Raw genomic sequence first — 16,292 nt, forward strand, 5'->3', positions numbered from 1 at the left:
ATGTTTCTTTCTCATAACTTACCAATGTAAATCTTCCTACGTTCTTATTTTCTCTCTGTTTTCAGATCAACTTTATATTCCTCTTCAACATTGTGAGAATCCTAATGACCAAGCTGAGAGCCTCCACAACCTCAGAGACAATACAGTACAGGTGAGCCAGGACCAGGGCCCCAAATGTCCCCCTATACCTTTTACAGTGCATTACTTTTAACCAGGCCCCCATAGGTAGTGCTCTACCTCCTTGGATTTCTTCACATTTTATTGTGTTGCAAAGTGGGATTAAAATAAATGTAATTATTATCTACTCGTCAAAGTGGAAGAAAAAGTATATTTAAAGAATAATGAAAAATAAAATACTAATATAACTTGATTAGATGAGTATTTACGCCCCTGAGTCAATATATGTTACAAACACCTTGGGCAGCGGTTACAGCAGTGAGTCTTCTTGGGTAAGCGCTTTGTACACATGTATTGTACAATATTTGCCCATTGTTATTTCCAACATTCTTCAAGCGCTGTCAAGGTGGTGAAGGTAGGAAACAACATCTCCACTTCGCTGACCCTCAACACTGGGGTGTCACAAGGGTGCGTGCTCAGCCCCCTGCTGTGCTCCCTGTTCACCCACGACTATGTTGCCATGCACGCCTCCAACTTAATCATCAAGTTTGCAGACGACACTGAAGTAGTAGGCTTGATTACCAACATCGACGAGACAGCCTACAGGGAGGAGGTGAGGGCCCTCGGAGTGTGGTGTCAAAAAAACAACCTCTCACTCAATGTCAACAAAACAAAGGAGATGATTGTGGACTTCGGGAAACAGAAGAGGGAGCACCCCCCTATCCACATCGAAGGGACAGCATTGGAGAAGGTGGAAAGTTAAGTTCCTTTAAATTCCAGAAAATTATGTCATGACTTTAGAAGCTTCTGATGGGCTAATTGACATCATTTGAGTCAATTGGAGGTGTACCTGTGGATGTATTTCAAGGCCTACCTTCAAACTCAGTGCCTCTTTGCTTGACATCATGGGAAAATCAAAAGAAATCAGCCAAAACCTCAGAAACAAAATTGTAGACCTCCACAAGTCTGGCTCATCCTTGGGAGCAATTTCCAAACTCCTGAAGGTATCACGTTCATCTGTATAAACAATAGTACACAAGTATAAACACCATGGGACCACGCAGTCTCCTAGAGATGAACGTACTTTGGTGTGAAAAGTGCAAATCAATCCCAGAACAACAGCAAAGGACCTTGTGAAGATGCTGGTAGAAACAGGTACAAAAGTATCTATATCCACAGTAAAAATTAGCCCTATATCGACATAACCTGAAAGGCCGTTCAGGAAGGAAGAAGCCACTGCTCCAAAACCGCCATAAAAAAAGGCAGACTATGGTTTGCAACTGCACATGGGGACAAAGATTGTACTTTTGGAGAAATGTCCTCTGGTCTGATGTAACAAAAATAGAACATTTTGGCCATCATTATGTTTGGAGGAAAAAGGGGGTGGCTTGCAAGCCGAAGAACACCATCCCAACTGTGAAGCATGGGAGTGGCAGCATCATGTTGTGGGGGTGCATTGCTGCAGGAGGGACTGGTGCACCTCACAAATAGATGGCATCATGAGGGAGGGAAATTATGTGGATATATTGAATCAACATCTCAAGACATCAGTCAGGAAGTTATAGCGTCGTCACAAACGGGTCTTCCAAATGGACAATGACCCAAAGCATACATACTTCCAAAGGAAATGTGAAAAACTGAGTTTAAATGTATTCGGCTAAGGTGTTTGTAAACTTGAGTTCAACTGTACATACATTTATATATATACATACACACACACACACAAACTTTCATTCTATTTGAAACTGTGCTATTTCACAAAATTTCGGAACCTATATACATTTCACACCCCATATGTTTTACAGTGGTTCTTGTTGTTATTAGTCCCCCCCTTCAGCTCCATTCAACCCCTCCCATCTATCTCTTAACACCATCCATTTGGGATTTCTATTTGCCATATATTTTTCAACTGTGCTGTGATGCTTCACAAAAGTACTGAATCTTTCTTTTCTCATAGCTTCTACAGATTGTAATTTAAAGAACTATTTTTGCTAAAATAATTATTATATTATTGATTGATTGACTATGACTTTTCAAATCACCCATTATTGCTATCTGCAGCGTTAGTTCTAGGTAAATGTTGCAATTCTTCAGCCCTTCCTGGACCCGTGACCAAAAACGAGCTACATATGGACAGTACCAACATGTTGTATTTTATTAGGATCCCCATTAGCTGTTGCAAAAGCAGCAGCTACTCTTCCTGGGGTCCACACAAAACATGAAACATAATACAGAATGACATAATACAGAACATCATTAGACAATAACAGCTCAAGGATAGAACTCCAAGCATTTTTAAAAAGGCACACCTAGCCTACATATCAATGCATACACACAAACTATCTAGGTCAAATTAGGGGAGAGGCGTTGTGCCACGAGGTGTTGCTTTATCTGTTTTTTGAAAGGAAGGAAGTTCCATGAAATAAGGGCTCTATATAATACGGTACTTTTTCTTGAATTTGTTCTGGATTTGGGGACTATGAAAAGACCCTTGGTTACATGTCTGGTGTGATACAGTGGGGCAAACAAGTATTTAGTCAGCCTATTGTGCAAGTTCTCCCACTTAAAAAGATGAGAGGCCTGTAATTTTCATCATAGGTACACTTCAACTATGACAAACAAAATTAGAAACAAATCCAGAAAATCGCATTGTAGGATTTTTTATGAATTTATTTCCAGATTACAGGGACTGGTTACAGTAAGAAGCTTCTTCTTGAGAATACAGCTTGATGAAAACCAGTCTATATTCAGGTCCCCAAGAAAGTGGACTTCTCTGTTTACATCACATACACTATCGAGCATTTCACACATATAATTTAGATACTGACTGTTAGCACTTGGTGGCCTATAGCAACACCCCGAAAGAAAAAGGCTTCAGATGTGCCAAGTGAATCTGCAACCACAACACTTCAATAAACCTTGACTTAAGGTCTTCTCTAAGCATTACAGGGATATGGCTCTGAATATATACAGCAACTCCTCCCCCATAAGCATTTCTGTCTCTTCTATAGATGTTATATCCTTGTATTGCTACTGCTGTATCATCAAATAAATGATCTAGGTGAGTCTCAGAAATGGCCAATATATGATTGTTATCTGATGTTTGCAAGTTATTGATTTCATGAACCTTTTTTCTAAGGCTACATATATTAATATGGGCTATTTTCAGCCCTTTCCTGGGAAGCTTATTGGAGATAGACATAATATTGAAAAGAGCAGACAAAGCAAGATAAAAAAATATATATACATTCAGCAGTCCGTGAATCAATTGGTTTGTGTGTGCGCAAGGCCACGAACCCATAGGCTTGGCTCTCTCATCCCTTGCAGGCTTCTGGGAGGGAGGGTGGACAATGAGCCTGTTGTAGCAGATGTACGCAATGTACCCATGCGCTCTGGCAGCTTTCATTGTTGGGATCAGTTATTTTCTCTTCTGGCGCACAGCTTCAGGATAGTCCTCGTTGAGGAGGATATACGTTCCTCTCAAGTTCTTGGCTCTTTCCAGAACAGCTACCTTGTCCTTGAACCTCAGGAACTTGACCACTATCGGCCTGGACCTATCACCTGGGCCGGTGGTGGGTTTTCCAGTCCTGTGGGAGTGCCCCCCCTCGACCTTGCAGTGGTCCATCTTCATTTTCTCAGAGATTTCTCATTTCCCTCACTTTGTCCTCAGACTCCATCCAGGTCTCATGTGGAGTTCTGCAATTCCGTCAACAACCATGTTGTTTCACCTTGATTGTCCCTCGAGATAGTCTGATTTATCTGTAATTGTTATCATGGATTCACACAAATGTCCTCTCTCAATGATTTACAGATTGCTGTCATCTTGCCGTTCTCCTGTTTCAACTCGTCGAGCTGACCCTGGGAGAACTGCAAACTGTTCTTCCGGTTCTGGACCTCTCTGGTCAGGTCGTCCATTCTTTTGTTAGTAGAATCCACAAGTATTTGGACAAAAGACTTGAAACTATTTTATTGTTGTTGTAACAACTGCTTATAGAACTTTCCAACAAACTTTCCAAACAAACAAAACCGAGCTCTTCCTCGTTCCGCGTACAACAGGAATATATGATCTAATGACTGCCTCCTCGCAACAAAATCTGCAGAGCTGGGAAGATTGTATCCCCCATATAAATATAACATTCTATTGTTTGCAAGAATTTTGTATAATAATTTCAATTGAAAAATGTGAAGTTTTGAATCCGGCGTTGTTTTGCATGTCAATTCATAAACCATGTGCCATGGAATCAGTACATTGAAAATCTCTTCCCAAATATTTCGCCATTTATATGGCACAGCTGTCAATTTGTTGGTCCTTAAATGAAATTGGTATATGGTTTTATTTATCACCATTTTTTAAAACCATTTATGGTCTTTAATGCAGGGCCGACAGACAAGTTCCTTACTTTTCCCCATTTTACTTTCCTCTTCCATTTTTGTGGTATTGTTGCAATTAGTTGGTTGTAATTTTGGGTAGAGCAGACATTTCCATATGTCTGTGTTAGCTGCATGTGTGACATAACTACACCAGTCCTATTTATGATATCATTTACAAAAATTATACCTTTAAAAAAAAAAATAATCAATAAATATTTTTTTTATTCAATTAGTATATTTGAGTTTAACCACAATATGTGTTGTATTATTTGTTCTGTCTTTTCAGGTGGATTAAACTGAAATTGCTATCAACTTTCTAAACTACCAACTATCAAAAATGCTATTTGGAGATGATTGTCACGCCCTGGTCTTAGTATTTTGTGTTTTCTTTATTATTTTGGTCAGGCCAGGGTGTGACATGGGTTTATTTATGTGGTGTGTTTTGTCTTGGGGTTTTCGTAGGTATTGGGATTGTGGCTTAGTGGGGTTCTCTAGCAAAGTCTATGGCTGTCTGGAGTGGTTCTCAATCAGAGGCAGGTGTTTATCGTTGTCTCTGATTGGGAACCATATTTAGGCAGCCATATTCTTTGAGTGTGTCGTGGGTGATTTGTTCCTGTCTCTGTGTTTGGGTTGCACCAGTATAGGCTGTTAGGTTTTCGTGTTACGTTTCTTGTTTTTGTATTGTTTGTTTTTTCATCATTATTAAAGATGAATCTAAATTACCATGCTGCATTTTGGTCTGACTCTACTTCACCCGAAGAAAATCGTAACAATGATTTCATTGTCAAATAACCGAAAGTGAGCAGTTATAATCTGAAAAAAAGGAAAAAGGCCATTCTTGAACATGGGGTGAGGTATTCTTATTAATTTACTAGAGAACCATTTATGTTTTAAGTATAACTTTTGTGTGACTGATGCCTTTAGTGAGAGGTCTAATGCTGTACTATTTAATTATTTCTGCCCTCCGAATTCATATTCGTTATATAAATAGGCCCTTTTAATTTTGTCTGGCTTGCCATTCCAAATAAAATTGAAAATGTTTTTGTTCATAATCTCAGCAAAAAAAGAAACGTCCCTTTTTCAGGACCCTGTCATTCAAAGATAATTCGTAAAAATCCAAATAACTTCACAGATCTTCATTGTAAAGGGTTAAAACACTGTTTTCCATGCTTGTTCAAAGAGCCATAAACAATTAACAATGCACCTGTGGAGCGGTCGTTAAGACACAAACAGCATACAGGCAGCTTACAGACAGTAGGCAATTAAGGTCACAGTTATGAAACCTTAGGACACTAAAGAGGCCTTGCTACTGACTCTGCAAAACACCAAAAGAAAGATGCCCAGGGTCCCTTCTCATTTGCATGAACATGCCTTAGACATGCTGCAAGGAGGCATGAGGTCTGCAGATGTGACCAGGGCAATAAATTGCAATATCCGTACTAAAACGCCTAAAACAGCACTACAGGGAGACAGGATTGACAGCTGATTGTCCTCAGCATCGGTACATCCGAAACATCACACCTGCGGGACAGCTACAGGATGGCGACAACTGCCCGAGTTACACCAGGAACGCACAATCTCTCCATCAGTGCTCAGACTGTCCGCAATAGGCTGAGAGAGAATTGACTGGGGGCTTGTAGGCCTGTTGTAAGGCAGACATCACCGGCAACAATGTTGCCTATGGGCACAAACCCACCATCTCTGGACCAGACAGGACTGGGAAAAAGTGTGGTTTTGTCTCAGAAGGGGTGATGGTCAGGATCGCTTTTATCATCGAAGGAATGAGCGTTACACCGAGGCCTGTACTCTGGAGTGGGATCGATTTGGGGGTGGTGTGTCACAGCATCATCGGACTGAGCTTGTTCAGTCCACTGTGGATTACAGGGAAGACATTCTCCTCCCTCATGTGGTGCTCCAGCATGATGCATGACCCTCCACAATGCCACCAGCCATACTGCTCGTTCTGTGCGGGATTTCCTGCAAGACAGGAATGTCAGTGTTCTGCATGGCCAGCAATGAGCATGGATCTCAGTCCCATTGAGCACGTCTGGGACCTGTTGGATTGGAGGGTGAGGGCTAATGCCATTCCCCCAGAAATGTTCGGGAACTTGCAGGTGCCTTGGTGGAAGAGTGGGGCAACATCTCACAGCAAGAACTGGCAAATCTGGTGCAGTCCAATAGGAGGAGATGCACTGCAGTATTTAATGCTGCAGGTGGCCACACCAGATACTGACTGTTACTTTGACCTCCCCCATTTACACATTAAGTTTGCTGAAAATAAACGCAGTTGACAGTGAGGGGACGTTTCTTTTTTTGCTGAGTTTATAATTTCAAAAGCAGGTCACTAGGTATAGGCAAAACCATAAGCAAATAGGTAAACTGTGATATGACTTAAGAGTTAATCAGGATTTTTCCACAAATAGACAGGTTTTTTCCTTTACATGGTAGCAAGAGCTTCTCTATTTTGGCTTAATTTCTATAAAAAATGTATTGTAGTGAGATCATTTCTTTCTTTCAGGATTTGTATACCGAGTATATTCACATCCCCGTCAGACCATATTATTGGTCAACTACATGTAAAAGTTGACTTTTTGAGTGATCCAATACGTAATACCATACACATCATAATTTGGTTTTAATCCAGAGGTTAGAAAAAATATCTAGATCATCTATGAGACTGTGGAGGGATTCTAATTGTGGTTTTAAAAGAAATCGTGAATCATCAGCGTACAATGACACCTTTGTTTTTAAGCCACGGATTTCTCATCACTTAAGTTATTGTTGGATCTAATTTTAACAGATAACATTTCGATGGCAATAATAAATAGACGTGTCAGTTGTGGACAATCTTGTTTAACCCCGTCTTGACAGTTAAAAAGTTTGAGATGTAGCCATTATTTACTATTTTACGCCTAGGGATACTATACATAACTTCAACCCATTGAGTTTCTCCAAAATGTAAGTATTCTTGGCATTTATATATAAACTCCAGTCGTACTTTATCAAAAACCTTTTCAAAATCAGCTATGAAAACCAGGACTGGTTTCTCCGAAATTCCATAGTATTCTATTGTTTCCAGTACTTGTCTTATATTATCTCTAATGTATCGTCCCTGTAAAATACCTGTCTGATTAAGATGAATAATGTCTGACAATACCTTTTGAATTGTATGCGCCAAGCATTTAGCTCAAATTTTTGCATCACAACACTAAAGTGTAAGAGGCCTCGATCTTTATATATATATATATATATATATTTTACACACCACTTGGATCCTGTTTCAGTAATAATGAAATCAGACCTCATTGTTGCATGTTCTGATAATCTAACGTTTATATAGGAGTGGCTAAAACATGCTAATAATGGTCCTCTGAGTATATAAAAAAGGTTTGATATACTCATACATATATTTACATGTACATATTCTCATTCGCCCCTTTAGATTTGTGTGTATTAGGTAGTTGGTGGGGTATTGTTATATTACTGCACTGTCGGAACTAGAAGCACAAGCATTTCGCTACACTCGCATTAACATCTGCTAACCATGTGTATGTGACAAATAAATTTGATTTTACTTTATTTGTTGGGGATCATGGCTAGACAGCTATTTTAAGGTATTGGCATAGATTTTTAAGCAGATTTAAGTCTAAACTGTAACTTGACCACTAAGGAACATTCACTGTCTTCTTGGTAAGCAACTTGTGTAGATTTGGCTTTGTGTTGTAGGTTATTGTCTTGTTGAAAGGTGAACTCCTCTCCCAGTGTCTGGTGGAAAGCAGACTGAAGCAGGTGTTCCTCTAGGATGTTTTGCTTAGCTCCATCCCAGTCTTTGCCGATGTCAAGCATACCCATACCATGATGCAGCCATGCTTAGAAATAAGGAGGAAGTTATTCAGTGATGTGTTGTATTGGATTTTCTGCAAACATAAGGCTTTGCATTGAGGCCAAAAGTGTATTCCTTTGCCATGTATTTTTTTTTGTTGGTATGACTTTGATGCTTTGTTGCATACACACTGTATGCATGTTTTGTGTAATTGAATTCTTCTTTTCACTCTGTCATTTAGGTCATTATTGTGGAGTCGCTACAATGTTGTTGATCCATCCTCCGTTTTCTCCCATCACAGCCATTGAACTTTGCAGCTGTTTTAACATCACCAATGGCCTCATGGTGACATCCCTTAGCAGTTTCCTCCCTGTCCTGCAGCTCAGTGCAGAAGGATGACTGCATCTTTGATGTGTCTGTGAGGTTTAATACATCATCCACAGCATAATTATTAACTTGACCATGCTTAAGGATATTGAATATGTAATTTGTTATTGTTACCCATTTACCAATCACTGCCCTTATTTATGAGGCTTTTGAAAAGCTCCCTGGTCTTTGTAGTTGAATAGGTGCTTGAAATGTAATACTTGACTGAGGGACATTACAGATGCTGAATGTATGGGGGACAGAGGAAGGGTGGTCATAAAAAAATCATATCAACCCCTATTAGTCCATAGAACTTATTATATTATTTGTTAAGCTAAATTTTACTTCTGAACTTATTTAGGCTTGCCTAAAAAAAGGGTCTGAATGCACAACAAAATGTGAAAAAAAAAGTCCAAGGGGGTGTAGACTTTCTATAGGCACTGTAGGGATTAGGGTGCCATTTTGGATGCATCCAGGGTCAGCTGAGCCAGCCCCAGCTGTAAAGTAGACATCAATATGCTGTTAATTAATACACGCCCAGGAAACATCAATGGCCTCGTTGGAAGAAACCTAATGATCAATACCTGTCTGGTTGAATTGTAATAATTTATTTTTGTATGGAACCAGGTGGGGTGGGAGAGTGTGTGCGTGCCCATGCCCGTGCCTGTGTGTAGCCTTATCTTCAGAAACCCTCGCACCCTTCACAGCTACTGTAACCAGCTAGCACAACACACCATGCTGACTATTCACAAGCCATAATCATTTTCACACTTTTTTTTTGGAACAGTAAAATCAGACAGTTTGACTGATTCCTTGGAAAATGAAACCAGAGTGGCAGACGCTGCATGGGGTCATCTGACTGGAAAGTAGCCAAGCAAATATCTCATTATTGTTATTCTAATGGAGTCATTTGTCAATCAAATGTCTTATTGAGCAAATTCAATTTGGCTTCACTAATGTGATTATAAAGGCTACGTTTGTTACCCTACAGCCAGCTTTTAGCCTGCGTCCCAAATGGCACCTTATTACCTATACAGTGCACTACTTTTAACCAGGTCATAAGGGAGGGAATAGGGAGGGAATAGGGTGCCATTTTGTGGGTCTCGCGCCATTGAGCCTCAGCTAGTGCTCCTCTATTGGACTCTGCTGGTCAGCCCTTCACGTATGATTAATAATATGCTGATGGATGAGGCCAGTATGACCTAGAACATGACCTTGTCCTCATACATTAACCCATTGGTGGGCCGTATAGCTGGTATGCACCACAGCAATGCACTTCCACTGGGAAATTGATGAATTGAAAGAATGTGTCCGTGTCACATTACTTTAGGCCATGTCAGAAATTGTACTTTCATTTTGTGCTCAATTTGTGCCAGTGTAGACGAGAGGGCAGTACGGCAACATGCTAGCTCTGACAGCGCTGGGTAACAGTTTCAGCAGCTGACATCGGGGGTCTCTGCATGGAAGTGATGGGCACAGCTGCCACTCACTCATTCACAGGTGTGAGAGCGCCATGGGGCGGCCGAGGATGACACATACGCACGCGCACAGGCATTCATACACACAGAAACAGACATATACACACACACAGAAACAACCACACAGCCACTGACTCAGCAAGTTTAAGAACATTAAATATATTAACAGAGCAATTCAAATTGGGAGTTATTCGTCTACCTGTTATGGTGCTGTAAGGACTATGAGGTAATTCAGTATGCATGTGAACTGGAAACTGCTGCCATGGTTTGAATATGTAACCCCAGACCCAGTGTGGAATCAAAGTATTGTAAGAACTTGACAAACATTATCACTACCCTTAAAGATATGTCGACACCATAAATCCAAACTACACACCACAGTATTGTGAGTGCTCTCATGAACCATAAAATCACAGAACAGGAGAAAAAAAAAACTTGGCAGCCGTTAGCAAATTAGTATTGGCCCACTAGTTGTCTGGCAGGTCTATTTTAGGTATCTATTTGTGTCGTTAGTATGGCTCTGTGTCTGTGTCTAATTGACTCTCTAGTTGGCGGCCAGGTCTTTATTTAATAATATGACTCTTGTGTTACTGTGTGTCCATCAGGAAAGCAGTGAAGGCCACTCTGGTGCTGCTGCCTCTCCTGGGCATCACCTACATGCTATTTTTCGTCAACCCGGGAGGGGAGGATGAGGTCGCCCAAATAGTCTTCATCTACTTCAACTCCATCCTGGAGTCTTTTCAGGTATGCCCAGGCCCAATGAAAAGTGTTATAGAGGGTTTGAGAACTTCTTTGACGATGTAAACATTCTGAAGCATATAACGTGTCACAAAAAAAATAGATGTAGGCTACAGTACAATGTAGTGCTGCTCGCACTGCTCATCCTATCTTCAATGTTTGACACTCTCTCTCTCCTCTCGCCATCTTTGTCTCTGTTCTCCAGGGCTTTTTCGTGTCAGTGTTTTATTGCTTCCTGAACAGCGAGGTAAGCAGATTCATGTTCGTCCCATGATCCCCCACCGCTCACACTGTACCCTTAATGCGTTTTCCTTTCCAATCCCTCCCTCCCACTATCCCTCCCTCCAACCCTGCTCTCATTCCTCCCAGGACTATTAGAAACATGTCCACTTGGCACCATTTCATGCAGAGCTAAAAATGTCCTAAAGATGTATTGTGTCGTCTAAAATGCAAGGCAAGCAGCAGGGTTACCTTGGACATGCAGATTTCCACCACTGGACAGCAGAATTAATAGGATCACAATGAGCTTCACCCTGGCCCAACACATATACAGTGGGGCAAAAAAGTCTTTAGTCAGCCACCAATTGTGCAAGTTCTCCCACTTAAAAAGATGAGAGGCCTGTAATTTTCATCATAGGTACACTTCAACTATGACAGACAAAATGAGGGGAAAAAATACAGAAAATCACATTGTAGGATTTTTTATGAATTTATTTGAAATTTTGGTGGAAAGTAAGTATTTGGTCAATAACAAATGTTTATCTCAATACTTTGTTATATACCCTTTGTTGGCAATGACAGGTCAAACGTTTTCTGTAAGTCTTCACAAGGTTTTCACACACTGTTGCTGGTATTTTGGCCCATTCCTCCATGCAGATCTCCTCTAGAGCAGTGATGTTTTGGGGCTGTTGCTGGGCAACACAGACTTTCAACTCCCTCCAAAGATTTTCTATGGGGTTGAGATCTGGAGACTGGCTAGGCCACTCCAGGACCTTGAAATGCTTCTTACAAAGCCACTCCTTCATTGTCCGGGCGGTGTGTTTGGGATCATTGTCATGCTGAAAGACCCAGCCATGTTTCATCTTCAATGCCCTTGCTGATGGAAGGAGGTTTTCACTCAACATCTCACGATACATGGCCCCATTCATTCTTTCCTTTACACTGATCAGTCGTCCTGGTCCCGTTGCAGAAAAACAGCCCCAAAGCATGATGTTTCCACCCCCATGCTTCACAGTAGGTATGGTGTTCTTTGGATGCAACTCAGCATTCTTTGTCCTCTAAAACACGACGAGTTGAGTTTTTACCAAAAAGTTATATTTTGGTTTCATCTGACCATATGACATTCTCCCAATCTTCTTCTGGATCATCCAAATGCTCTCTAGCAAACTTCAGACGGGCCTGGACATGTACTGGCTTAAGCAGGGGGACACGTCTGGCACTGCAGGATTTGAGTCCCTGGCGGCATAGTGTGTTACTGATGGTAGGCTTTGTTACTTTGGTCCCAGCTCTCTGCAGGTCATTCACTAGGTCCCCCCGTGTGGTTCTGGGATTTTTGCTCACCGTTCTTGTAATCATTTTGACCCCACGGGGTGAGATCTTGTGTGGAGCCTCAGATCGAGGGAGATTATCAGTGGTCTTCCATTTCCTAATAATTGCTCCCACAGTTGATTTCTTCAAACCAAGCTGCTTACCTATTGCAGATTCAGTCTTCCCAGCCTGGTGCAGGTCTACAATTTTGTTTCTGGTGTCCTTTGACAGCTCTTTGGTCTTGGCCATAGTAGAGTTTGGAGTGTGACTCTTTGCGGTTGTGGACAGGTGTCTTTTATACTGATAACAAGTTCAAACAGAGAGAGACAGAAATCTTGCTTGTTTGTAGGTGACCAAATACTTATTTTGGTGCTTCTACACCTGCATTGCTTGCTGTTTGCGGTTTTAGGCTGGGTTTCTGTACAGCACTTTGAGATATCAGCTGATGTACGAAGGGCTATATAAATACATTTTATTTGATTTTCCACCATAATTTGCAAATAAATTCATAAAAAATCGTTCAATGTGATTTTCTTTTTTTTTTTTTTCATTTTGTCTGTCATAGTTGAAGTGTACCTATGATGAAAATTGCAGGCCTCTCATCTTTTTAAGTGGGAGAACTTGCACAATTGGTGGCTGACTAACTACTTTTTTGCCCCACTGTATACACACCCCATGTTAGAGGCTGCATGGTACCATGGTAAGAGGTAGTGCACTATATAAGGAATAGGATGCCTAAATGGATTCGTCATAAAATATTAACCGGTGAGAAACCTAAATCTGTCTGGAGTTACAAAGAATTGCTTGCCCTAAAACCTGAAAAACCCTTGGGAGAGCTGTGAAAGTACTCTTGCTACACAGCTTGATGTAAACATTGCAGTTACCTCCTCAGGTATCCCATTCTCCCTGGAGCATTCTGTCTCAACAGGAGACTATCCGGGTCATGTCTCTTGGATAACTCATCCGTGTATTTTGGTTTATAAATGCATTTATTTTACCTCATTACAAGGAGAGTCCTAAAGGATGAAGTGAAGCCTCCACACTAACGCTGAAAAGACATCAATGTACAGTATGTTAGCATGACGCCACTTAGTGTGGCAGATATCTCCCACTGAGGTGCAGTTACTTAGGGCAAAAGTGGCCACTCAATAGACGTGTGCTGGCAGTTTGCTTAGCTAATCAACCTCCGTTTCTCCTGTCGGCTTGCTAATGTCGAGCAGCAGCTAATTCGTTGCTCTTGATGGAATCATGGGACTACATCCAAAGGGCAAATGGTGGAGTTCGGCGGTTGTTCATATGTTATCATGAACCATCAGTGATATGTGAAGCAAAGCCAGAGAGGACCCATTGTTTTTTTTCTGCTTTTTTTCACCATTTACCACAAGGAGAACCAGAGTAGTACTAACCTCAGACACACCGGTAAATGTTAACTAGCCTTCTCTACTCTGATATTCTAGAAGAAGTGCCGTTACTCAAGCAGTAGGAAAGAGAGTAGAAAGAGGTGCCGCTTTTTCCGTACCAGTCAGCCGCGGCCAACTTCAATCTAATACAGCTCTCCTTCACACTTACAGTGCAAGCTCGGTTAATGACCTAACTGATATTAACACTAACCAACTGCACTGAAATCATGATGAACAGCAGGGTTTAACCTTCTCTACTCTCCAGAATCTTCTTTTAATCACTCCTATGCTGCTGGGAGACCCCTTGAAGCAATACACACAACTCTGACTCTAATGACAGACTTAAAGCATGCTGCAAGGGGAAAACCTAGCCTAGCCAAAACAAAGATTCACTCACCTTGTGCTAACCTCACTAGCAGGGAGAAAATGCTCTTCAAATTGGATCTGCTGGGTATCTACACATGTAGTCCTGAGTTAAAAACTCCTGTGTGAAAAGACAGCAATACCTGAATTGTGGTGATAGCTATGGTGTATTTGTTCAATATTCCAGAGTCCGGACGGATGTCTTTTTGTAGTGTGTTTCAAAGCCACTGGGCTCCACAAGCTGATAAACCTATTGAATTGAATGTCATGTATTGAATCCCATGAAAACCAAGTGGTGGTCAGAGTAAAACGTTCTCAGAACCTCCCTACAACCTATAAATAAACGTCCCCAGAACAGGCAAAACGTTCTTAATAAATGTTCAGTAAGCATATGGCTTTGTTCCCACAACCAGTGTGAAACTAATAACAAATGTTCCTACAACACATGATTCCACATGTGAAAGGTTACGTGATCACACGTGAAAATCCACGGGAAATATCATCAAGTGTTCCAAAACCATATTGTTTCACATGTGATCACTTGTGAAAATCCACGTGAAGTGTTCCAAAACTAAATGGAAATGTCACACTTGGAATCCTGTGAAATGATGTGGTTTTTCAAACCTTAATTTCTCTGGCGACTCTTTTAGCCATACACAATTGCCTTCGCTATTTTGAAATGTTAATGATTTCACACTCATGGCAGGCTGTGTATAAGATTGTCAAACCTGTCAGGACAATAGGCCAGTTACATTTTCACACCCACGCACAAGAAAAAGAGCAGGCCAAACACCCAGCCTTTACTACAGTAATCACCTCCAACCTTATGGAAATAAATGGGAAACTCACATTTGAGTAGATCTGACATTCACCTACAATAACCTGTGAATAATTAGTGTAGTGCAAATCGCTACATCAAAGCTGCATACTGTTATTAGACTAACACAGGGTTCTTAAACCTTTTCAGCCTGGGACCCAAATTAGAAATTCTGTTTTCCTGGAACCCAAGCTTATGAAAACATGCAACTATACGTACAGTTGAAGTCGGAAGTTTACATACACTTAGGTTGGAGTCATTAAAACTCGTTTTTCAACCACTCCACAAATTTCTTAACAAACTATAGTTTTGCAAGTCGGTTAGGACATCTACTTTGTACATTACACAAGTAATGTTTTCAACAACTGTTTACAGACAGATTATTTCACTATCACAATTCCAGTGTGTCAGAAGTTTACATACACTAAGTTGACTGTCTTTAAACAGCTTGGAAAATTCCAGAAGATTGTCAGGTACAAAAGTATCTATATCCACAGTAAAACGAGTCCTATATCGACATAAGCTGAAAGGTTGCTCAGCAAGGAAGAAGCCACTGCTTCCATTAAAAAGACAGACTACAGTTTGCAACTGCAAATAGGGACAAAGATTGTACTTTTTGGAGAAATGTCCTCTGGTCTGATGAAACAGAAATAGAGCTGTGGGGGTGCTTTGTTGCAGGAGGGACTGGTGCATTTCACAAAATAGAGGGCATCATGAGGCGGGAAAATTATGTGGATATATTGAAGCAACGTCTCAAGACATCAGTCAGGAAGTTAAAGCTTGGTCGCAAATGGGTCTTCCAAATGGAAGCACATTCCAAGCATACTTCCAAAGTTGTGGCAAAATGGCTTAAGGACAACAAAGTCAAGGTATTGGAGTGGCCATCACAAAGCCCTGACCACAATCCTATAGAACATTTGTGGGCAGAACTGAAAAAGTGCGTGCCAGCAAGGAGGCCTACAAACCTGACTCAGTTACACCAGCTCTGTCAGGAGGAATGGGCCAAAATTTACCCAACTTATTGTGGGAAGCTTGTGGGAGGCTACCTGAAATGTTTGACACCAGCTAAACAATTTAAAGGCAATGCTACCAAATACTAATTCAGTGTTTGTAAACTTCTGGCCCACTGGGAATGTGATGAAAGAAATGAAAGCTGAAATAAATCATTATCCTGACAGTTCACATTCTTCAAATGAAGTGGAGATCCTAACTGACCTAAGACAGGTAATTTTTACTAGGATTAAATGTCAGGAATTGTAAAAAAATTGTTTAAACGTATTTGGCTAAGGTGT

At 40.9% G+C, this 16,292-nt stretch overlaps 1 protein-coding gene across 1 annotated transcript in view; it reads left to right on the forward strand.

Annotated features, from left to right (window-relative positions):
• crhr1 (corticotropin releasing hormone receptor 1) overlaps positions 1-16,292 on the forward strand; it is a 166,349-nt gene that overhangs the window by 135,361 nt on the left and 14,696 nt on the right. Inside the window, exons 11-13 of the mRNA XM_021624572.2 lie at positions 66-151; positions 10,761-10,899; positions 11,099-11,140. Coding sequence (XP_021480247.1) covers positions 66-151; positions 10,761-10,899; positions 11,099-11,140 — 267 coding nt within the window. The remainder of the gene's footprint in view (positions 1-65; positions 152-10,760; positions 10,900-11,098; positions 11,141-16,292) is intronic.

The sequence above is a fragment of the Oncorhynchus mykiss genome, chromosome 12, assembly GCF_013265735.2.
Source record: "Oncorhynchus mykiss isolate Arlee chromosome 12, USDA_OmykA_1.1, whole genome shotgun sequence".
NCBI classification, from domain to species: domain Eukaryota; kingdom Metazoa; phylum Chordata; class Actinopteri; order Salmoniformes; family Salmonidae; genus Oncorhynchus; species Oncorhynchus mykiss.